The 24,635-nt window shown below is 36.0% G+C and overlaps 2 protein-coding genes across 6 annotated transcripts; one reads left to right on the plus strand and one right to left on the minus strand.

Annotated features, from left to right (window-relative positions):
• The first annotated feature begins 1,370 nt into the window (after positions 1-1,370).
• LOC127801635 (protein FAR1-RELATED SEQUENCE 11) lies at positions 1,371-11,283 on the plus strand. 4 transcript variants are annotated; one of them, XM_052336920.1, is made up of 5 exons: positions 1,371-1,579; positions 1,728-1,816; positions 3,499-4,529; positions 6,642-7,085; positions 10,247-11,283. In XM_052336920.1, exons 3-5 carry the CDS (start codon positions 3,546-3,548, stop codon positions 10,862-10,864), a joined length of 2,046 nt encoding a protein of 681 aa, XP_052192880.1. In that variant the 5' UTR covers positions 1,371-1,579; positions 1,728-1,816; positions 3,499-3,545; the 3' UTR covers positions 10,865-11,283. The 4 variants fall into 4 exon arrangements, with proteins under 4 accessions (XP_052192880.1, XP_052192881.1, XP_052192882.1 ...); XM_052336921.1 differs by having other exon boundaries at positions 1,728-1,802; XM_052336922.1 differs by having other exon boundaries at positions 1,371-1,802.
• A 1,720-nt stretch (positions 11,284-13,003) lies between these two features.
• Positions 13,004-15,657, minus strand: LOC127801639 (uncharacterized). Of its 2 annotated transcripts, XR_008023102.1 has the most exons (3): positions 13,647-15,657; positions 13,329-13,526; positions 13,004-13,245 (listed from the first exon to the last, which is right to left on the minus strand). XR_008023102.1 is itself a non-coding variant. In XM_052336929.1 (2 exons), exon 1 carries the CDS (start codon positions 14,504-14,506, stop codon positions 13,676-13,678), a length of 831 nt encoding a protein of 276 aa, XP_052192889.1. In that variant the 5' UTR covers positions 14,507-15,657; the 3' UTR covers positions 13,004-13,245; positions 13,329-13,675. The 2 variants fall into 2 exon arrangements, 1 of the variants encoding a protein (XP_052192889.1); XM_052336929.1 differs by having other exon boundaries at positions 13,329-15,657.
• Positions 15,658-24,635: the final 8,978 nt, after the last annotated feature.

Consider the following 24,635-nt stretch of genomic DNA (forward strand, 5'->3'; position numbering starts at 1 on the left):
TAAAAAATTAAGATAATACACGATTTATATTTAACATTAATTAAAAAATAATAACATAGCGACTCCCTGAATCCCGTGATTCGAAAAACCCCTAATCCCCCGAACAACGAGATTCGGGGGGTTAGGATCCCCCGAATCTCGCTGTTCGAGAGATAAGTGGTTCGCCAAACCCCGCGATTCAAGGAACTCCTAATTTCCCCAACAACGAGATTCAGGGAGTTAGGGGTTCCCCGAACCCCGCAGTTTGAGGAATCCCTCACCCCCGAACAATGAGTTTCAGGAGATTTGGAGTTCTCTGAATCCAGAGTTAATTCATAAATTCAAGAAAAAATAATTCTCCAAATCTATGAATTTAGAAAAAATTATTTATCCCAAATCCATGACTTTAGGAGAATGCATGTATATAATATGTTATATATACTATTATATGTATATAATAGTTTCTCCCCAACCTTGGAGAGAGAAATTATATAATATATATAATAGTTTCTCCCGAACCCTGGAGAGAGAAACTATATAATATAATATATTATATACTATATAATATATTATATATTATTATAAGTATGTTATTATATACATATATATTATAATTATAAACATATATATATAATGGTTTTGTATATAAATTATTAGTTTGTTATGTAAGAATTGCAAATGGTGAAACCCAATCAAATATAACAACATTTTATGAGAATAACTTCATATTACATGCATACATAGATATGTGGATTCAAAAAAAATTATTTTTTCATAATCCATGAGTTTGGGAGAATTATATTTTCTTGAAGTTATGGATTCGGGTGCTTTCAAAGCTCCTAAATCTTCGGATGTGATGATAGGTAACTATATTATATCGCGAAAAGCAAAATATTTGACTGTAAATAAAATTTTTTTAAATCTTTTTTGTTTGACTTATGTGATTCCGACGAAAAAGCAAGGGACTCTAGTGAAGAGGGCGGGCGAGACAAGCGACTCTGTTGAGATGGCAATGGTCTGAAGATAGTTTGATGTGATAAGTGATGTGAAGATGATTTGTTGTGCGTGAGGGTATCTTTTGAGGGATATATGTTTAGAGGATATGTTTAAAATATAAATAATTATAAAAAATAATTATTTTAATTATAAATAACAAAAATTAAAATTTTACTTACGATGGTGGTGAGAAATAAAAGTTATTGTTGCAAATAGAATTTTCGTTTGCGGGATTAGTACAGCACACGAACCGGGTAGGGTCTAGGTTCGGACATAACCGGCGATTTTTAGCGAGAATTTATGGACCCGAAAGGGCACCCGTTTGCTCCTTGGTACCCTCTTTGCACCATTTTACCAATATATCCTCGATTCTCATCTTATTTACATGTTTAATCTAGGATGCGAGACAGAGAGAGAGACCTCGTTCAGAGCGGTTAGGGTTTTCAACCTCACTTCCATTTTTCGTCTCTTGGCATCTCGGTGCACCGCCTTTAACGTCGGTGGCCACCACCGCATCGGCCACTCGCTCCGTCACCGTCACTGTCACAGTCGACAGGTCCCCTACCACCATTACCATTGGAGAAACGAAGGAGAAGCAGTCCAGGTAATGACTAATGAATGATGGTTCAGGAATTTCAATCGCTTTGCAGCGGGGAGATCTTTAGATCCGAGCAGATAGATTAGTGCCCGAATGCAGCTTTTTATTTATTTTTTTTGTTGAATATTAATATTTGCTCCTTTCACCTTCAAAGAACTCTGGAAGATCCCGCTCTCATTTTCTTCATCCAATGAGAAGTCTATGGACTCCGATGCCGAGCTCCTCATGCGTAAGCTTTTTTGGGTGCGATTTATCTGTGAAATTATTGCACTTATAAATGGATTTTTATTTACCGTTTCAAAGTTCTGTATGTCCTGGTTTGATTTGAGAACAACTTATTATAATCCTTCCACGGTTCTGTTATTTGGTCGGAAACAGAAAGACGCGGTATAACTGTGTGTGCGCCGTGTGTATGTATGTATATATATATATATATATATATATTAGGTTTCAGATGAAAATTTCTCATTATTTTCCACCAATCCCCTGCGGATTCACACTAGTTTGAAATGAAAACATTCATTTTGGTTTGGATGATATCTGTGAGTATTCACGAGTCCCGTTTGTATTTTCTCTAAGTTTTAGTAGTTATACTGAATTTGATTTTAATGGACTATGTCGTCCTCACTGTATGACAATTAACAGAAGTGCGAGCAAAATTTGGAAGCTTTGACCTGTGAAGCCCAATTAACAAAGTACTGGTAAAATTACAATATGAATGTTGAAATTATTTGTAAATAAAATGCATTTGGATATTTATCACTGCTCTGTCATCAGCGGTTATTCAAGTAGCCTAGACAAGAGAACACTAGGAAATGCCTGAGAAACTGTATAGTTATTGTTGCGTTAACATTGGTTTGGATTATTAGAAGTTGGATCCTGTTAGGTTGGTTCTTCTAGCATTCCCCACATACATGGCAAGGGGTTTTGGAGAGACTGGTTAGCTGATGTTTATGTTTGTACTTGTTGTTGAACTTGAATTGTAGGCTAAGAAAACCTTCGGAGCTATTTAGTTGTGGAAAACATCCCCAATTTTGGAAAATTACTACGCAAGAAAATGGAAAATTAGAAAACTTGTTTGAATAAAAAAATTTCCAAATAGAAAATGAAAATTTGGGAAATGTGGTTCCCCAAAATTGAATCAAACTTGGAATTTTTCTTAATAATTTGGTGATTTTGGAATTGCAGTTTCCCACAAAAGTTTTCTCAAATCATTTTTGTATTCTTTTCAAACATTAGTTACACAAAATTTCCAAATCTCTCTTACCTTTTCTGAACATATGGTCCAATTTTTTAGATTGATCTTTTTCTGTACTCCTAACATTTAATGCAAATTTCACATTTTTTATAGAAAATGAAAACTAGATTTTTTATAGAAAATTATAGTTAGAAAACTGGAAATTTTCCACAAATAAATGAACAAAGTCAAAATTTGAAATCACTGTACACAAAACTAATTCTGAAACCTGAGTTCTAATGCTGTTAAGTTCGAGCATCTATTGCCCCCTATGTTTTTTGACTTACAACCAAAAGAGAATTTAAAGGTCTCATGCATGTCCAAAGAAAATCTTCAACATACTCTACTGCAGAAAGCTAATGTCTATGGTAGTAAATAAGAACTAAGGCGTTCCATTTAGCTTCATAAGGAACTTCATTTATGAGGATCTGATCTGTGCAGGGCACTCATGTGCAAGGCAGCAGGTGCATGCCTATGAGTCCTTATTCTTTGACCAACTTGTGCTTTCTTTAACATACTTGATACATATGAAAAAGTATGGCCATTATGGATGCGTGTGTAATTGGGTGGATTATGTTTCGAGTATGTTTGCATGTCAACTTCTTGATTCTCTGTTGGCACTGGGCCATTGCCCAATGGTTAATGATATACTAACATGTTTTTCTACCTGTACATGACCTTTTGATAGGTTTGCAAGTCTTACTATCTTAATCATGAGTGGTTAATAAGGGTAATATGATGATGTCTGAGGAGGTGGGGCAGATGATGGCGGTTTATGATGATCCCTCAGATCAAAGGTCTTTGTCTCTGGACGATACCAGCAGCACAGAGGAATCACCAGATGAAACCAAGCTCTCCCTAGAAACAACCAATGATGCAATTCCATATATAGGGCAAAGATTTCCTACTCATGATGCTGCTTATGAGTTCTATAGTGAATTTGCCAAACGGTGTGGCTTCTCAATTCGGCGTCATCGAACAGAAGGAAAAGACGGGGTTGGCAAAGGACTTACAAGACGGTACTTTGTCTGCCACCGTGCGGGCAATACTCCTGTCAAAACTTCAAATGAGAATAAACCTCAAAGAAACCGAAAATCGTCTAGATGCGGATGCCAAGCATACTTGCGGATAAGCAAGACAACTGAATTAGGAGCACCAGAATGGCGTGTTACAGGTTTTGTGAACCACCACAAGCACGAACTCTTGGAACCAAACCAAGTTCGTTTCCTTCCTGCATATCGCACAATCTCAGACACAGATAAGAGCCGAATTCTGATGTTTGCCAAAACTGGAATATCAGTGCAGCAGATGATGAGGCTCATGGAGCTTGAAAAGTGTGTGGAGCCTGGATACTTACCATTCACAGAGAAGGATGTTAGGAATCTGCTTCAATCATTTAGGAAAACGGATGCAGAGGATGAGAGCATAGACTTATTAAGAATGTGCAGAAACATAAAGGAGAAAGATCCCAACTTCAGGTTTGACTTCAGTCTTGATTCAAACAGCAGGTTGGAGAACATTGCCTGGTCATATGGTTTGTCAGTCCAGGCATATGAGATCTTTGGTGATGCAGTGGTATTTGATACTACACATCGTTTGACTGCTTTTGACATGCCACTTGGGATTTGGGTTGGTATCAATAATTATGGTATGCCTTGCTTCTTTGGTTGCGTGCTTCTGCGAGAGGAAAACTTGCGATCTTTCTCTTGGGCTTTGAAGGTAAACAAGCGAAGACAGTGTGCTTTTATGGAAAGAAAATAACTTATTGTGCATATGGTGGCTTCAGATTTACATATATCAACAATTACTTGCTATATTTTCCTTCACATAAAGAAAATCTGGGAGTTATAACTATCAACTCAGTTAGAAAAGATAGGTTGGATTTTAGAGCAAGTTTGTATGGTGGTTAATAATATGGCAGTTAAATATGGCCATACTGAGAAGGACAAATTTATACTGGCTAACTAATTTCCAGTTTGGGATTACGAACTTTATAATTTCCTCTTTTAAATTTTGGTAGTTTTATTCATTCAGGTGTAAATGGTTCTGTATTTGGGATCTTAGTCAGGGACAAATATTGAATTATTCTGCAGAGATCAGTGGGCAAGTTGTGAGCTTGATGGACATTAACATTAGGGGATCCAAACTATTCTTTAAAAGAGCATATGGAGTAGCTGGAATACTTGCTGAGAAATTGCATCATTTTCCTTCTGTATTCTATGTAGCCTTGTGGAATGCTTTTTGCGTATGTGCTTGAGTGACTAAGGGGCTGTTTGGTTGTGGATAACGATTTCCAGTTTTCTCTCCCTATTTTTTTTTATTTATAAAATCTCAAGTTTTCATTTCCCACAGAAAATTCAGAAAATGCTTTAAATGTTAAAAATGCAAAAACTAATTTTCAATCTAGAAAATTGGAACGAATGTTAAAAAAGAGAGATTTTTGTTATGTGTAATTTGTGTTTGAAAAAGGGATGGAGATTATTTAGGAAAAATTTTAAACCGCGTTTTTCAAATTTCCAAATTAATAAGGAAATTTAGGAGTTACCCAAAACTCAATTTAGTTCAATTTTGGAAAATCGTCTTTTCTAAATCTCCATTTTCTATTTGGAAAATATTTATTATATTTGAATTAGTTATCTAATTTTCTGTTTCTGTAGAGTATTTTTTCTAAAAAGCGTGGCTATTTCCCACAACTAAACAGCCTTTAAATTTTCCATTCTCCTATTTCCCAGTATTTCAATCATAGTTGTCAAAGGCACGAGGTGCACCTCGGTGTGCCTCATCACCATTGAGGCATAGAGCCATGCTTGAGGCGCTGCCTAGGCACACGAAGCATGCGCCTCATCCAAGTTGCACGAGGCATGAGGCGCACGCTTTTTATCTTTAAGTGTCTTAAAACTCTATTTCTTATCCATTTGTCATCTTAGATCTTATGTCTTGTTGATTTGATTGCATATTCTTGTTTATTGGTAACAACGAACCTAGTAAGTCTGAGGTCTGCGGATCTCCCACTTGCTAGGATCCTTTGGCAGTGACGTTCGCTCACTAGAGATCTAGTCGTGTCTCTGTTCTGCTTCATTTTACTTTCTTTCTTCTAATTTCTTTTGCAAGTAAGAAGAAACTAATTCTTTGCTATAATTGTTTTTTTCTGTGACTCCATGTTTTTTCGTTCCTCTAATTTTTGTTGCAATTTAGAAGAAACTAATTGCTAAGAAACAAATCTTTTCATTGTTCTCTACAGATTCTTGTCTCTCTCCTAATTTCTTTTGCAATTTAAAAGAAACTAATTGTTTTTGTGTAGCTGTTTTTTCTGTCTGTTCTGCTGTAATTTTTTCTTTCTCTCTTTCTAATTTAACTAATTTTTTTCCTATAATTGTTTTTTGTAGTGTATTCTATTATATTTATTCTTTCCTCTAATCTATTTTGTAGTTAGAAGAAACTAGTTGTTTTTCTGCAATTATATTAGTTGTTATTATAGGGTTGGTAATTTGTTATTTTTTATTTTATGAGTTTGCACCTACTTCCTTATAAGCATTTTGAATAAATCTATGCCTTGTGTCTGAGGCTGACGCTTTGCCTTGAGCCTCATGCCTAGGCCCCATGCACTAATTTGCCCCCTTATGCGCCTAGCACAATGTGCCTTTGACAACTATGATTTGAATTAAACTAGAAGCAACTCTTTTTTCAGGTGGAAATCTAGCTGAATTGCAGGTAACGAACCTCCACATGAACATATACAAGAACTTGCATATTTTACGTATAGATTTTGATTAGTAATATTAAAATTTATATTGATGCTGACATCTTGTTGCTGTTTGGCAAATGTGACAGGCATTCTTGGGGTTCATGAATGGAAAGGCTCCACAAACATTATTAACAGACCAAAATTTGTGTCTGAAAGAAGCAATTGCAATGGAGATGCCGGCTACAAAACATGCACTCTGCATTTGGATGATTGTAGCAAAGTTCCCGTCCTGGTTTAATGCTGTTCTTGGGGAGAGTTACAATGAATGGAAGGCTGAGTTCTACCAACTTTACAATTTGGAGTCAATTGAGGATTTTGAGCTAGGGTGGAGAGATATGGTTAATTCCTTTGGACTCCAAACTAACAGGCATATGACCAATTTGTTTGCCTTGCGATCACTATGGGCATTGCCATATTTGAGAAGCCATTTCTTTGCTGGGATGACTACAACTGGCCAGTCAAAGTCAATTAATGCTTTCATTCAACGGTTTTTAAGCGCACAATCACGGCTTGCACACTTTGTAGAACAAGTATGTTCTTTTTCCTTATTTGTACTAACTTAAATGATAATTTATAAGATAATATCTTTTAGTTGTGTGCATTTAAGGCATGCCATATCGTTGTGTTTGCTTGTGATAAATGCAATTGTTTTTTTTTTTGGGGGGGGGGCGGGTCGGGGGGGGGGGGGGGGTGAGGGGGGTTGGATTGATGCTTAATTGCTCGTCTTTATATTGGACATCTGGGACTTGCTTATAAAATTTCTTGCTTGTTGTCACTGTCCTATTGGGAGGCTCCCCTTGTGTACATGCCTATATCTTGATTTCTAGCTGCTGCTCTTTTCATCTTGGGCAATTAAGAATGGTCTTTTCATTGTCTAGTAGTGTCTCCATCATCTATATCATTCTAGAAGAAGTGTAGGAATTTACTACTTGCTCTCTGTGGAGAAATCACCTGTGTAAACCAACACACGGCCAAGACCAAGAAAAGTATCAAGATCCACAAGTCAAAACAGAAAATAAAGAACAACCACAACACACACAAAGAATACCTCGTATATGTGTTCGGATTCGAAAGAATCTTACTCACGTCTGAGGCTCTGCCTCTAGTCAATCCACTAATATATACAATGAGATTACAGAGATTACGAGCAATCAATAAGAAATGAAGAAACCACTTACAATATCTACAATCAGCGAAAAAACCAAGTACAAAAGCTTCAAAGAAATAAGCTATTCACAGCACTCACTCTCGCCATTCTCTCATTATCACAGCACTTTGATTTCAAGATGAAAGAGAAGATACAAAGCTAGGGTTTCTTTCTTGCACGATTGCTTTCTCCCTTGCGTTCTGTTTTCTTCTTGCACATTGGAATTAGTGACTGTTCAGCTGTCCCATTTGCCTTACATACACGAACAGAACTCAATATGGCAGACTTGGGCTTGGGCTCAATTTGCTTATAAGATACCAACGGCCCATGGCAAATATAATATTATATTACTTGACCCAAATCCATATTACCATAATATAGAATGCCAAATGCACATGTAGATGAAATGGAACCCAACTGTAAAATACATCAATTATTTAACATCAAAATATAACACCATATGCCACATGACAATTACATGAATTTATTTATTAAACATATAACATATCAATATATTTTGAATCACAAATATTAACACTCTCTTTTCCTTTTCTGCGGGTGGGTGGGAGGGTTGATACCTGTTAAGGATAACATTACTTGTTAGATGTAGGGTTGTAAATAGGTCCCCAATTAACCCTATTTAAAATCCTCTGAATTAAAGTAAGTATGAAAATTCATAATGGGGGACATAGGCATAGTGTTATTAAAGGCGCCTTGGAATGCTTCTAGGCAAGCGTAGACCAGCAAGACGCACCTAGGCCTGAGGTGCCTTGGGCTTAGGCGTGCCTGGCCTTATTTAAGTGTTTTCTAAGGTTTTATTTTAGTGTTTATTACTTTATTTATTTTTTTACTGTTTAGGGTTTATATTTATTGCTTCAACTCAAATTTAACAATGGGTAAAAGGGCTATCATTTCAAATGCTCCAATTGAATTTGAACTTGATGAAGATGGAGAAGGAGATGATGTGCAAGAAGATGATATTAGAGATGATGCTTCTTTTTTCATATGGAAATGTTTGATCATGATGATGAGAATGATTTTTAGATTATTTAAAATGCGTAATTAGTTAATCTTAATTAAGATTTAAGACTTATAAATTGTTTAAGGTTTAATTTAAGTTGACTTAAAAGACTTTTAAATTGCATCTTTTGTCAATTTTTATTGTTCTTTTCATTAGTATATTGTCACATGTGGCGACTTATTCTCTGTTATTTTTAAAATTTTTCCTTAATGCTGTAATTGTTATTTCCTTTATTACTGTTATTGCTTATTGTAGTTTGTTGCTTTAATTTCCAGCTGTAATAGTTTGTTACTAGGAGAATATTCTAGGGAGAGCCCTAGTGTATGGGCTAGAATAGGACAAAACTGGTTGTTATAACCACTTGTATGGGGAATCTACTATGGCAGCACCCATGCTAGGAGGTATATATATCCCTCCTAGACCTTCCAGGAAGGATTATCGAGAATTATCATTGAAATTCCATCTCTCTCTCTCTTTCTATCTCTCTGTTCTTTCCTCCCTCTGTTTTGCCTAACTTTTTCTCTCTTTCTACTGCTATTCACCGATTTACACTTAGTCAGTAAGATAGCCATTGTCACTAGCAGTGACATATATGTTGAATTTTTTAATTTTCTTGATAACATGCTTATGAAAATGTAATTAAGAGTTAAGACTTATCTTATACCTTATTCTTCAATTGAGATATATACTTTTCTTTTTTTTTTTTTTAGTTAGTATGCACCTAGTTTCATCAGACGTGCACCTCGTCTTGCGCCTTAGGCTCCAATATCCTTTTGCGCCTTAGTGCATCTTGGGCATTTAATAACACTGCATAGGCATAAGGTGTATTTGAACATTTATTAAAACGCATAAGTAAATGGGGTTAATTGGGGAACCCATTTACATCTCTAGTCCGACTCAAATGTTGCATGATTTGGATTAAGAAGGGGCATCCCTATTTCATAAGGCTCCTCACTTTGCAAGAGTTGGGGGAAGCTCGTACTTGTATGCAGCAGTTGTGTTTCTTTGTGTTATATTGTATGCTTTACAAAAGGGTGGTTTTCGCAACTTGAGCTTGTGAGCTTCTGTTGCTACCAAGGCTCGCTGTGAGTTGATTACTTGCAAATAACGAATGGAGGCCTTCCTCATGTTTTTACACAGGCTACAGTTGCTGATAAGCTAATGATTCTTTGCTGTGTTGCTTACTATTCATGTCATACCCCAGTCTGGCTTCAGCGCCATGCTATCGCCTATAGATGTAAGTCAATATGGCGAAGGGGAATCATGTCATATTTATTGGTCAATTTATGGATGGCATACTTGTAGCTTCTTCAATACATGGAAGGACCTCATTACTTGCTTCAATCGACACTAGCTACTTTCTTCTAACCTCTAGATTTGTACAAAATTGCAATGTTATAATACCATATTGCTGTTGACTCTGATTTTAAACTATCATTTTAAGAGGAATGATTTCTGATTTGACAGCCACCAAAACCTTTTTTTTGGGGGGGTTACTACTGACTCTTGTTTTGCTAGAATAGGTGGCTGTTGCTGTGGATTTCAAAGATCAAGCAGGAGAACAACAAATGACGCAGCAGAACCTGCAAAACATTTGCCTCAAGACGGGGGCCCCAATGGAATCTCATGCAGCTGCAATTCTCACACCTTTTGCATTTTCTAAGCTCCAGGAGCAACTCGTTTTGGCTGCACACTATGCATCATTCCAGATGGAGGATGGCTTCCTTGTGAGACATCACACAAAACTTGATGGTGGCAGGAAAGTCTATTGGGTTCCACAGGAAGGCATCATAAGTTGCAGTTGCCATCAATTTGAGTTCTCTGGAATCCTCTGCCGGCATGCTCTTCGGGTCCTCTCTACCGGAAATTGCTTTCAGATTCCAGAAAGATATCTTCCCCTTCGTTGGCGGCGGATCAGCATCCCATCCCCGAAGCTCCTTCAGAGTAGTACAAACGATCAAGCAGAAAGAATTCAACTGTTGCAGCATATGGTATCAACTCTTGTCACAGAGTCAACTAAATCTAAGGAACGTCTTGATATTGCAGTGGAGCAAGTGTCCATTCTTCTATCTCGGATAAGAGAGCAGCCAGTGTTGTCACAAGGTATGAGAGACATCTCCTCCATGAACAGGAATATCTGAATTGTATATGTAACTTGGAACAGTTGCATGCTTCAGAATTCTCATAAAAAATTGTGGGAACCATGCGAAAATATGGTGATGACTGCATCAGCGGCGCGGCTTCATTAAAAACCGAAGTCTCAAGATGTATAAAGGGTTCAATTCTGATATTCCTTGCCTGATATTTTTTTGTAGGCTTTGTTGCATGCAACCAAATCATATAGAGTGTTGCCTTGCTTAGCCGTAGCGGATACTGAAATATTAACATACAATCTGTTTGTATAGATATCTCTGGGAAGAACTTTCTCTTCCTTTTTTTTTATAATTTATCTTCTTCTCATGTCGCCCTCCTAATTTCTCCTTTCAATTTTTTGTCTACGAAATGCTGATTCTGGAAACTGGTTTGTTGTATTGAAGGCTGTTATTTGATGGGTTGTGAAGTTTTTTGGGGTTTAGAACGGATTATGAAGTTAGTCTTGGAAGGCCATCTGTGGTGCGACTTCATTGTTATGTCTACTAATTATCCCATTAACAGGGTACTCGTCTTCTGTCTTGTTTCCTTTTTTCTCTTCTTCTATTTTGGAATAGATGTAGGTTTAATGGTGAAATCTAGATTTGTCTTGGTACAAGTTTGCATATGATTGATAATTGTGCCCAAAAAATGAGAATAAAATAATGTGCTCGATTTGAAAGCGTTTGGCCTATGAGTGGCGCTATCTCTGTGTGTTGGTTCCTATTTATGGATTTAAAGTGAGTGGTCTTAAATTTTACGGTGACGTAGTAGACCTTGTTGAGATTAAAATTTGTGATTGTTGTTTTAAATTTCATCGGGCATGGATTTGCCTTTCAACAAAAAGATGACGGGAGTGCTTATGGATGAATTTGGATCGCTAAGGAATGATAAAGTTAGTGGGATGGGAATCAATAGGATGATAGAGTTTAAGGTTTAGGAGTGTTAAACTTGAATGACCATAAAGAAGTTACCGAATCATTTGATATAGTGCTGTGTGAATGTTTCTAAAGAAGGCAGGTAGAAAATCCTTGGCAGTGACAATTTGCAGTGGGAAATCTTGAAAAGGTTGAGCAAGGCAAGCAATAACGATGCTCATGCCAATGCAAGGAAAATATCGATGACATTACAGGACAAGAGTACCTGCTACTTCTAGGATGATGTCAAGGAAATTCTCAGCTTGGACGAGATTGGAATTCTTGATGGTAAACAAGGTAGTAAGGTGGTTTTGACAACTAGTGAAGTTTGTTCTTAGTTAGAAGTGCATTAGGCGGTCAATATTGTCATGACTTTAGAAGCAATAGAGAGAGAATATTTTAATAGGGTTCTAATAGTTTGTTAGGAGATATTTTACAATTTATTAGGAACACATGGGTGTTGTGCTGTTATGAATTTAGTTAGCAATCAGCTATGCTTATAAAAGGGCTATTGTAAGAGGATGAGATATTATGTGAAATGATATTGAAATTCTTTCCTTCTAATTCTCTCTATCCCTCTCTCGATTCTCTTTGATTTCTCCTTCCCTTAATGCTAATTTCTCACTCCTTCCAATTCTGGTTCTAATTTCCCCTCTATTTCCAGTTTCAATCTTAGGAAACTCTAGGAATGTGACAAATGTGACAACTAATAACATTGTATGAGAAAGTTTTTAAGGTATCTTGCAAGACAACCCCCGCCGGGGGGTGGGGGGTTGGAAATTCTTAAAATTCTCACAGATTAAAACATTGCAAAGCAAGTATTAGGAGATTGAAATATGCTTAGGAGATGTCATTACATTTTACTCTTGATAAACAACTGGCCAAAAAATCGTCAAACTAAAAATCAAAGTCTTGGACACGACTGGTGACTTCTGTGTGAGCAAGCATCCCAAGATCTCTCATAGAAGTATATTGTAACTTGCTAAAAGAATTTTATTATAGGCAGGTGGATGATATCAAGAAAATATGCTTTCTTTTTGGCGTTTTGGATCTCGAAGGGAGTGACATCTACATTGATCATTAGATGAAATGTTTGGCAAGAGTATATTTCTATAGCAACGACTATCAGAAGGTAACTTTGGATGTTTGTAATACTTTGGGACACCTTATAGACCTTTCATTACTTGAAGAAAGTAAAGAGAATTGTGTTACTAAGCCAAAAAGGGGTTACCATGTGGAGATTTATCAGGAAAATGGCTTTGACTAATGCATTATCAGAGGATTCTGAAAGTAACAAATGAGGCAAAAATCCCCAGATTTGATTTATATACAGAATTTGATGATCATGTCCATTGAGCTCATTACACATGAAACTTTACAGTGCAAGCCATACTATATTCCACATTCTTCAGCAATAACCATCATCAGCATCTGAACTCAAACCTTCTCTCAGCTTCAGAAAAAGGATCATTCTTCTGCCATAACAAGTGAGATTATATATCAGTAACAAGTAATATCACTACATTCTTCATATCACAACAAGAGTGAGATTATATACCAGTCAATGCCAAGTTCAAAACGGTTGGTGGAGTCTAAATTTTGACATCCTGTCTCTGATAACAAGTCCTCCTAAAATTGTAATGATTCAATTGGAGAGAAAATTCTCATCATTTGCTCCAATCCATAGGGGCTTAGGGTAAATCATGGTATCCCAAAGTGGTGCGGCATGGAACCGTGCAGTCACACTAGCTGTAGGCTGTAGCCATGCAAATGCAGCAGCAGCAGCAGCATCAATGAACTCAGGGATGGGGGAAGTAGAGAACAAAAAAAGAGAGAAGGGCTGATAGCAAAGGTTCGTTCAGCAAATGTACCATACCTGGCCGTCAAGACAGCTTTCCACCTTGCTTATAAGGTTGTAGTTAATCGGATTTTTGCCGAGTCAGCCATCAAATCCATATCCCTTGAAAGCGGAGTAAATTTACCTGCCAAATAATATTTATGGTCTGTGTCTTGTTCATTCCACTCCAAAGCATTCCACCATTCCTCCTCTCCTTTAAATACATCCAAATTTCTACTGGAAACATCTGTACTAGAAAGTATATTGAGCTTTGGACAATAGAAGATGACCATGCTCTCTAATCTTGGAGCGATGCACAACCCGTTGGAGATGTTGACCAGTTCTGGTAGCTCGAGAAGTGATATCTTTTTCAGGCTTGGGAGATATTCATCTGATGTTGAGTTGGAATATTCAGGACTCACTAGGCTACTTATTTTGGGACAGTCTTCAACTATAAGCTCCTTCAAGTTTTTAAGATTATCAAGAGTTTCTTTTGTAAAAATGGTAGTCAAACTGAGGCATGTATGCAAGGCCATGGACTTCAAACTAGACAAACACGTCTTACTAACTCGCCCTCTGCAAATGCTCTCCAATTTCTTCATGTAGTGAATACTTAAGTACTGCAATGAACTCAGTACACTTTCTTCTTCACACTCAGATTCAGATCCAGATTCAGATTCATCGCTATCATCTTCTTCTAAATCTACTTGACAAATCTGTTCAGAATCAATGATGGTTTGGAGCTCATTACATTCAGCCAAGCAGCAAAACTTCAGGTTAGACATATTCCTAAGGCCAAGCTCAGATAGATTCTTAAGAACCCAATGGCGTTCTAGTGCAACAGCACTGACACGTTTCAATAACTTGGAAATTTCGGGCATTATGCCTTCACCATTCATATACTTCAAGCCTTTTTCGAACTTCTCCAAATTATTGAATTCCACTTCAAGTTCATGCGGTATGCAAGATAAGAAACAATATTAATGTCCAACAATGATTCTGAAGCATTCTAGTGCTGGATGTATCAATGTTGTCCCGTACCATCTGATGTGCTTCAATGCTTCAACATTGGGCAAATACAATTTAAGAGTGTTCAGACATTTAAAGCTGGCTAGTTCACTTAAAATGCTTGTCACTTCAATATCCCACCAATTACCATCTGGATGCACATCAATGCTTAGTTCTTTAAATTGAGTTCGTTCTGGCAGGTACTTCATTGGAACTATTCTACTTACATCCTTACTTTTCAGTATAAGGTTTGCACGTGCATTCAAGGTAACCTTCAAGCTTCTCAATTGGTCAATCTTCCCAATTTCCTCTGGTAAATATGATAATGGAGTACCTTCAAGATCAAATAATTCAAGTTTCTCAAGTTCACCAATTTCAACTGGTAATTCCATTAATAGATCACAACCCCGCAAAAAGAACTCTTCTAGGTTAACCAATTTGGAAATAGACTTTGGCAAGCACTTTATGCTGGTATATGACAAATTCAGAAGTTTGAGGGCAGGCATGCACAAAAAGAACGAGGAAGGAATTCCCATCAGATCATAGTTTGCTGCAAGGATAACTTTTCCAGAGAAGGACAATAAGGACATTCTGGCAACTCAGAATATGGTGAAGGCGAGCCTATCCATTCGACGACGTCAACCTCCCAGAGGGTCCCATCTTTGGGGGCACGGTTGCGGTTAGGGTTACGGATGAGGTAAACCGGCCTGGTGTTTTGCCCGGAAGGGAGAGAGCCAGTGCCCCTGTCGATAAGGAGGTAGCCGCCGCTGGTCTTGAGACTCACCAGTAGGTTGTTGCCGCCTTCTCTAATGGGCTCCCAATTCGCCGACGGCGACAAGTCCTCGGGTAGGCTCTAGAAGACGAAGTCGGGGAGGCCGGATAGGTACTTGCCGTAGCAGCTCCGTAGCCGGATATTATCGGCGTCCACCACCTCCACACTCCACCGGACATTCCGGTCAAGGCCATATCGGTTAGGGGTTGCTGAAACTTCGCCTTCGCTGGCGTGGAGATACCAGCCGTCTCCACTCCGGAGGCGGACGGCCTTGGCAACAAGGAATAGTTCCATTCCTGAAAGAAATAACCAAATAGTATTTCGAAATTCTTAATTTATAAAATATTCAGAAATTTTAGGACGCTGTAAACTTGCAGAATCAGTCTTAAGCGTTAGTAAAAGTGTTAGTATTCATTTGATTAGGACTCGAAAGTCAAACTCGTGTTATAATTAAGACTCTGAAACTTAAATTTTAATTGAGATTGAGATTCTTAATTTGATAAAATATAAATCTTATTTAATATGGATTGTTTCGGGTCAAGTCCCTTTTTAGATGAACGATTTTTAAAACCCGTCATCTCATCGCTGTCTAAACATCAATTGATAAAGAAGATAATTGAAGAAACCACAAAAATAAATAAAATTCAAAATTCGTCACCCCAGAATGATGTTTTTTGGGACAAAATGACTACCAAATAAGAAATCTTTCAATGTAATAATGCATGATACACCAAAGTAAACAACGTAAGTGTTCCAATTGGAGCACATAAAAGCATTCTATACTCCCGACACCAAGCAGACTATGTATCGGATTAGGAATTTTAGGGTGGGTACCACAACATCTAGTAATTGATAACAATATATAATAGCCCCTTTGAACAGGTCCTGTTAAAGTGAAAGAATTCAATGCAACATAGCTGAACTAAATGTAGATGCAAAATGTGAAGAAAACCAGTGGATCTATTTTCACAATTAAATCAGTGTGACAGTGTGGATTCCAGGTGTAATGTATTGGCAGGAAGGATACCTAAGAAATGAAACATCGATCAATAGGATTTATCAGAGTAATTTAATTTGGCAAATGCTGAAACAAAGACCATCATAATAAAGCTTAGACAAAGAAAAGATTGTAGTGGCCCTGCTAGTGAAGAACTTCGTGATCAATTAATTCTGGTGAAAGTAATATACCCCATATGGAAATTAAAGTTAGCCAGATAGATATAGGTCCACAAAATGATAGCCTGCTTGCTATGAGTTATCATGACAATTGCATAAAATGCTTAATATAGTCCTACATAAGTAAAAGATACTAACCTCACAAATATCAAAAAACCAAGTTTATGGTATAGAAAAAAATATGTTTATATAAGTTGATAAGTACTGGCATACAAAATAAATAGAGATTCTTGTAAAGTTATGACTCAGTGACAGCTACAACAATGCAATGGAAGAAATAGTCAAGAGAAATAATTGTGAGAGAGATTTTAAACATGAAAACCACGTCCCATTAACAAGGGATAATACAAACTTTTGACAAAAGAAATAGAAGTTCGCAGCTACACATATCAAATATATATATAAACTCAGTTGAGCATTTATGAGTGGGGCATAGCACAGTAGCACATAAGTCAAAATTCATTGTTCTTGTCATCACAAGCCTTAATCTTTCCCTACCTGATTTGTTACAAATTTCTTCCATTCTATCTACAAAGTCATGCACATCTATCACATCTCTCCCATCTTATCTTCAACTGGCCACTTCAACCTTATTATAAATCATCTTATTATTAATTCAATCTTTTCTTATTATATGACAAGTGCATTCATAGTAACATTCTCATCTCAATTACATTCAAATTTTACACATGTTAGTTCTTACAGAGTATTTTGAGCATTACAACAAAGATGGTCTTTTAACTTCAAAAGGATATCAAGATAATCATAAAATAAAGTATGTTTTTTTTCACTTTAAATATTTATCCATCATGCTTAATTTTGTGAGCAGACATCGTCAATAATCAGCCCACCCCCTCTTAAACAATTGAACTGACATTTCTTTGAAGTTCGAGTCACACCACAGCATCATCAACTCTTCTATTTTTACTATATTTTCATTCACATATTCAGATTTCTGACCTATTCAATTTGAAACCATTGAACACGAAAGTATCCTCTATAATTCAAGTTGTGTGTTCGAATCCTAAATAGTGCTGTTTGTATCAGTTAGTGCTACACAGGCAGTCATGGGCACGGGTCTTCGACTTGGGTTTACTTGGTCTTTGGCTGTTGCCTGATCAGTCAGAACTTGTAAGTTATAGGGGAAAAAATGATGGTCTTTGTCAACGACTTATGTATTGGAATTTCTTCCGATTCCTACGATATAAAAAAAAAATTCAAATTTAGCATTCATGCCCCTTTTTTTTGCCTCAGCCACCAACACCATACGAGTTGCCAGTGCAAAACCAAAACTCTAATGATAATGCTTGAACATGATTGAAGTCACTGGTACTCTATGAAATATTTTCAAGATAATAACCATCTTTTGTGCTCAATAAAAATATATGACAGGAACTGTTTCAAATTTACATTTTTTAATAAGATTCAAATTAAATCAATCATATCAATTGCAAGTATCTATGCTACTAAATGCGCAAAAGATTGAATTCAAAAAGATTTGGCAAAATTAAAGGAGGAATTAAACAATAAGCTTGGAAAAGGAACTCATACAAAATCGTTTGAGCCTTGAACACAAAATCCATATAGAAAAAATGAACATCAGTACATTTTTTACCTCATCAACACAAAGCCGTGCAGGTTCTTTTGCAAGCTCTAGAACACCTTTTATTAAAGACCGCAATCCTTTCTCTGGGGATATAAGATATGGTTGATAACCATCTGCTTCAAGCACAATCTGGGAGAAATTTAAAAGGTTAGTCAAATAAGCATATAATAACATGAACACATATTGTCGAATAAATGGTGAGAACACTCAAAATTATAACTAGAAAAGACAAGAACAGATACCCTTTTGACATTGTTTAGGTCAAAATGTCTGTCTAAAGGAAGCTGTTTAATCCTGTTAGGGAAGTTTCCCTCAAAACTAGAAGCAACTTTCCAGCCACTACCCTGCAATAATTAAAACAACAGCTAAGAAAGGCAGCAAAAAGTTTTCTGCTTTCTCTCTTGGAGAAAATAACATAGATGAACAAAATAGGAGCAATACCAATATAAAACAAAAACTTTTATGGAAGAAAAAACAAAAAGTCCAAACTAAAATGATCAAAGGATTCGGAAATGTAGAAGTTCAATCAAATGGGAAACACCCCATTCAGATTGAAGCATATGGAACTGATAAGGATTTGGAAGGAATAGTAAAGGGCTAGATTGTTTGGAAAATCTTATAATAAAATAAGTATGAAGAATGGAAAATTTAGGCAGTAGTGTGAGAGAGGTATTATGATTTTAAGCATTTATTTAAAAAAAAACAATTGCCTATTCAAATTCAGGAAAATAAGAGGGGAAAGTGAATTATTTGGTATGTTTGAATGTCAAATACCCAACCTTGTAGAAGATAACTATGAAATGGTATTTAAATTACCTAAATAATCAATTTACTATCTCTTCACAATTTTTTTTCCCGAACAGATAGGAGGAAGGATATGTTTCATTTGCATACAAAACAATACTAAGTGTAAATGTTTTTCCTTCACTGAAGTCCTACCATGCAATTCTGGATCTTCTATGTTAGCCTTCTAACACACCATGAAAATAGTTTTGCACACAAAAGGTGTATGCTTCAGCACTGTAACATTGGAAATTTTTTGAATGGGATATATAATATAACAAACACTAGAAAAATGCTAATAAAAACTGGCAATTCTACGGTCCTCTCCTCTCTCAACAAACCACAATATATAAATAAATGCATGAATGAAGTATTTTTATCCTAAATTCTCACCTCTCCAGTTGTAATATGTTGGAGAAATTTATCCTCAAATTCCCGACAAAGCTCCAATACTAAAGCTCGTGTCCCTTCAACACTATGAACCATTTGTTCACCAAGAAGCATTGTCGAAAAAATGCCACAATCATGAAGTATTGAAAAAAACAACATAAGGATCATAAGGCCTTGTCTCATATACATTTGCATTTATCGAATCAAATTTTATAGGATATTTTGAAAGAAAAAATTATTGCCGCTCTATGGTTAAAATAGAATAGCTGTGTATGACAAAGAGCTTAACCAGTAAGTTGCATTTGAAGTAAAGATTATATTTTTATCGAATGATTAAAAGTACATCTATTGAGAGTCATTTAATAGTTTTTAAAGAAATTGTTTCTGAGTTGGAGGCCATGGAGGTTAAGTATGATGATAAGGATTTAACTCTAATTTTGTTATGTTCTCTACCAATTCTTATTCAACTTTTAGAGGCACCATACTTTGTAGTCGGGATACTCTCACCCTAGATGAATTTTATGATGCTTTGTTTTTGAAAGAAAAAATTGATAAGCAGTTATTGGAGACTTTTGAGAATCAGGGAGATGGTTTGCTGATTAGAGGGAGAACACATGATAGAAATTCTGGTGGTAGAGGGAAAAGTAGATCCAAGTTCAGGAACAAAGAAAAAGTTTATAATTATTGTAAGAAGAAATGACACATAAGGAATGAGTGTTATAAGCTGCAGAACAAACTTAAGAGACATGAAACTGATTAGAAAGAAAAATAACTAAAAACTTCAAGTGAAACCAATGTTGTTGAAAATAATAGTACTAATGGGGAACTTATATATGGTGGTTACTAATGAGGTTTCTAAGTCTAGTGAAGATTGGATTCTCGACACAACATGCACGTGTCATATGTCTCATAATAGGGATTGGTTTTCGACATTTAAAACTCTGAATTCTGGTGATGTGTTAATGGGCAATAATTCTTCTTGTAAAATTGTTGGCATTGGAACTATTAAAATTAAGATGTTCGATGGTATTGTTCAAACTTTAACTGATGTCAGACATATTCCTTATTTTAAAAGAAATCTTATTTCATTAAGTACTCTTGATTCGAATATGTAAGTACATTGGTGAAGGTGGATTTATCAGGGTTAGTAGAGGTGCTCTTGTTGTGATGAAAGGTACGAAACAATATAGTCGACTATATGTTCTATAGGGTTCTACCATTACAGGTGATGCTTCTGTTTCTACTTTTTCTTTATTTGATACTGATCTTACTCAATTATGGCATATGTGTCTTGCATATATGAGTGAAATAGGTATGGTTGAATTGAGCAAAAAAAGACTTCTTGAAGGGTAGAGTATTGAAAAATTGGAGTTTTGTGAGCACTGCGTTTTCAGTAAGCAAAAACGGGTTAAATTTACTAAAGGCATTCACAATATGAAAGGTATATTGGATTATGTCCATTATGATCTCTGGGGTCCGGCCAGAGTACCCTGCAGATGGTGCTAAATATATGTTGACTTTCATTGATGATTTTTCTAGGAAAGTCTGGGTATTCTTCTTGAAGCAGAAGAGTGAAGTTTTTGCTACTTTCAAGCAGTGGAAGACTATGATTGAGAAACAAACTGATAGACAAATCAAGCGTCTCTGCATAGATAATGGTTTAGAATTTTGTTCACGTGAATTTAATGATTTCTGCATGAAAGAATGAATTCTAAGGCATTTAACAGTTCCAGGTACGCCACAGCAAAATGAAGTAGCCGAGCAGATGAACAGAATCTTGATGGAAAAGGTACAATGTATGCTATCTAATTTCGATTTATCTAAATCTTTTTTGGGCCAAGCCTGCTTATATGGCTTGTTTTCTGGATAATCGGTCTCCATCGTTTGCTATTGATAAGAAAACTCTAGAAGAACTATGGTCAGGTACTCCTGCAAATTATTCTGATTTGAAAATTTTTAGATGTCCTGAATATGTTTATGTGGATAATGAAAAATTATAACCAAGGTCTAAACGAAGCCTGGTGTTAAAGGTTATAAGTTATGGAATCCAGAAACGTCTAAAATTGTAATTAACAAAGATGTTATTTTTGATGAAATTGTCATGCTTCGTGGTTCATCTACAAAAGAAACTAATCTTACAGGTCACTAGAGTTTTGATATTTAGGTGGAGCTTGAAATCAACAAGAATCAGACATCTGAGCCATTGTCATTATCTCAGATTAAATCAAGCTTCAAGTCAAGTCCAGAAACAAGTGTTGATCCATTAAATTATTGTATTGCTAAGGATAGATCTAGAAGAAATTTCAAACATCTTTAAAGATATGTTGAAGTTGATCTCGTTGCATATGCTTTAAATGTGGCTGAAGATATTGAATGCAATGAAGAACCTTTTATTTATTTTGAAGCAGTTAGTTGTGCTAAATTTGGGAGATGGATTACTGCAATGCATAAAAAGATGCAATGCTTACACGAAAATATTGGTACTTGAAAGTTGACGAAACTACCCGAGGATAAGAAAGTAGTTAAGTGCAAATGGATATTCAAGAGGAAAGAAGATACACCGAAAGTTGAAAAAATGAGGTACAAAGCCAGACTCGTAGCAAAATGATATTGTAACACCCAAAAAAGTTTGGGTTGCCTCGGGAATGGTTAATTTAAGAAAAATACGAGTTTTATAGAAGATTGGTATCTAAATAGCCCAAAAAATTGATCGAATAAACTACAGGGTATATCTTAGGGATTAGATACCTACGAAAAAGGGTACGAAGTTGACGACTATCTCGAGAAATGATTTTTTACATTGAAAGAAATCAGATCAGGAACAGTTTTTAGTACAACTTTGAATTAGATTAAAAAATTGAATTGTCGTAAAGGCTTCCAAAAAGTCAACGGAACTCTTAAAAGAGTCAAATTTTGCATGGAAAACAACCCTTAAGTGGTTTTGGGTCGAAACGAAAAGATTTATGATCAAATCATTCATTCGAGCCTAAGTGTAATTTTTTAATCTTGCCCAAAGGAGGTCAAAAAGATATTTTTTAAAAGTAATAGGGATGAAATGAAGAATCTAGATCTTGTGGGCATTAATGGAATAATTGGAAACCCGAGAGGCTGCCTGGAAAAGACCAAAATGAATTTTCAAAAGTCGAGAAGGAGCGAAAGTGGAATTTTCAAAATTTTGGACGAGTTAGTCGAGATTTTGAATGGCTGATTGGGCCACTTCCGGTCATCCTTTCAAGTCGTCAAACAACCCATCGTGATCGACTAAGGGAGGAGAGCAAGCTAGAGGCATTAACCAGCATCCTGGTGTACCAACGCCGGAGAAGACGACTGACGTGTGGGTTGCACGTGCCAGTCCTCACTCACAATTCACACGTTAGGCGCATGAGGGCGCGTGCCAAGTAGGTAATTTTTGAATTTTTTTAAAAAATTCTTAGAAAAATATTTTAGGAATTTTGGTGCAAAAATATTTGGAAAAATGTTTGAGTATGTATTTATTTTGGAATATTAGAGAAGAAAATTGGAGAAAAATAGAAAGAAATTGTGGAAAAATAAGGTTTAATATTTATTGAATAAATATGATGAATAGGGTGCTTTGTAGCTCAAGATTGAGTGATTGTGCGATTTTTTTAGGCTTAGCATGCAAGTCGAGGTATTTTGAATCTTATTTGAAAGGTAAGTGATTTTATTCCAAAAGTTTATATGTGACGATATTTTCCTTTACTATGCATGTTATTCTTGAAAATTGCTAAGTATTATGAAATTTGCAAATATATTGTCATATTCATACATATATTGTTGCATCGATGAACGTGACTCTTCTCATGGCATGATATTGTTGACATATTGATACTTGTACATGGGATAGGGTGTCGCTATGATAGTGTAGCCATAATTCCCTAAGGGCATTGCTGGAACAACACTAGGAGTACCCTGTAAATAGGTCGAGATTACTGCCTAGGGTTCTGTGCCGGGCTAGTTTGCTAGGGAAGTTACACCAGGATATCTGTTATATGAGTTCATACATCATGCATACATGTTATTTTAACCTTCTGTTAGAAAATTCATCTTCTAATATTGGACATCTATCCCTGAAATATTCCACGTTCCAGGCGAGACGAGCAGTCGAAAAGGCAAGGGAGTGATTGAGGCATGAGCATGATGGAAGTTTTTGTGGGTCTTATGCCAAGGCTAGAACCAGTATTTCAATTAGTTTCATATTTGGTTTTAAATTGTTATTGTAATATTATGTTGGATGAAGTGATGTGAATGTATGAATCTTTTATGTATTAATTTGCGAGATCTTTAGGTTTCGATTTTGCTTCCATTTATGATTAAGTTTATTGTTCCTTAATTCCATTTTGGGAATGTTACTCTTATATGATTATGTTAAGGATTTTAGTATGATTTGAGTATGTAAAAAAAATAAATCCTAGCATAAATTTAACATCTTGAAGAGACAGGGCGTTACAGATATAGTTAGGTTCCAGGTATGGACTTCACAGACATACTTTTCCCAGTTGTGAAATGCAGTTCCATCCGGGCACTACTTGGTATTGTGGCTATTTAAGATCTTGAATTGGAACAGTTGGATGGTAAGACAACGTTCTTACATGGGTAACTTAATGAGGATAATTTTGTTTGCGAATTTAGAGTCAATGTGGAGATTTGTGATAATTATGACTCAAAATCCTTTTTTATCTGCGATTGGGTTTCTCCGTTGCAGAATATTATTGTTTCAGCACACCCAGATCCTTACCCAGATTTGGTTAGATCCAAACTACTAGGTCTAGACTTGCTTTAGATTTGGTCAGCCTAGGGTTTACTCATTAGGCCATATCTTGCCAACCTAGATTCAGATATATTTTTACCCAGATTTATTGCCCAGATTTGGTATTCTGATTTGTTTTCTATTGGGATTTTGTTTATCGATCATTTGACATTGTTTGAGGTTATTTAATCTTTGTATTAGCTACATTGAAGTATGATATTCCATTATTGGATCGGAATATCTTGATTCTCATTATTACATGTTAAGGTTTGTGCAATTTTGGGCGGATGGATTTAAGATGAAGGTGGAGTTATCAATAGGAATTTATATTGATAAATGCAGAGTTATTAAGATCAACAAATATATGTTAAGACTGATATCTGGCTATGCTTTTAAGTGTGGCTGAATATATCCACTACAGTAAACTTTGTGTGGGATTTCCTGTGGTGCAGTTTTTGGTTGGTATCTACCAGGAGATTAACTCTTTGTGATTTTATTGGAAGAAAGAATTTTGGATAATTTCAT

Source organism: Diospyros lotus, chromosome 5, assembly GCF_014633365.1.
Source record: "Diospyros lotus cultivar Yz01 chromosome 5, ASM1463336v1, whole genome shotgun sequence".
Classification (NCBI taxonomy): Eukaryota; Viridiplantae; Streptophyta; class Magnoliopsida; order Ericales; family Ebenaceae; genus Diospyros; species Diospyros lotus.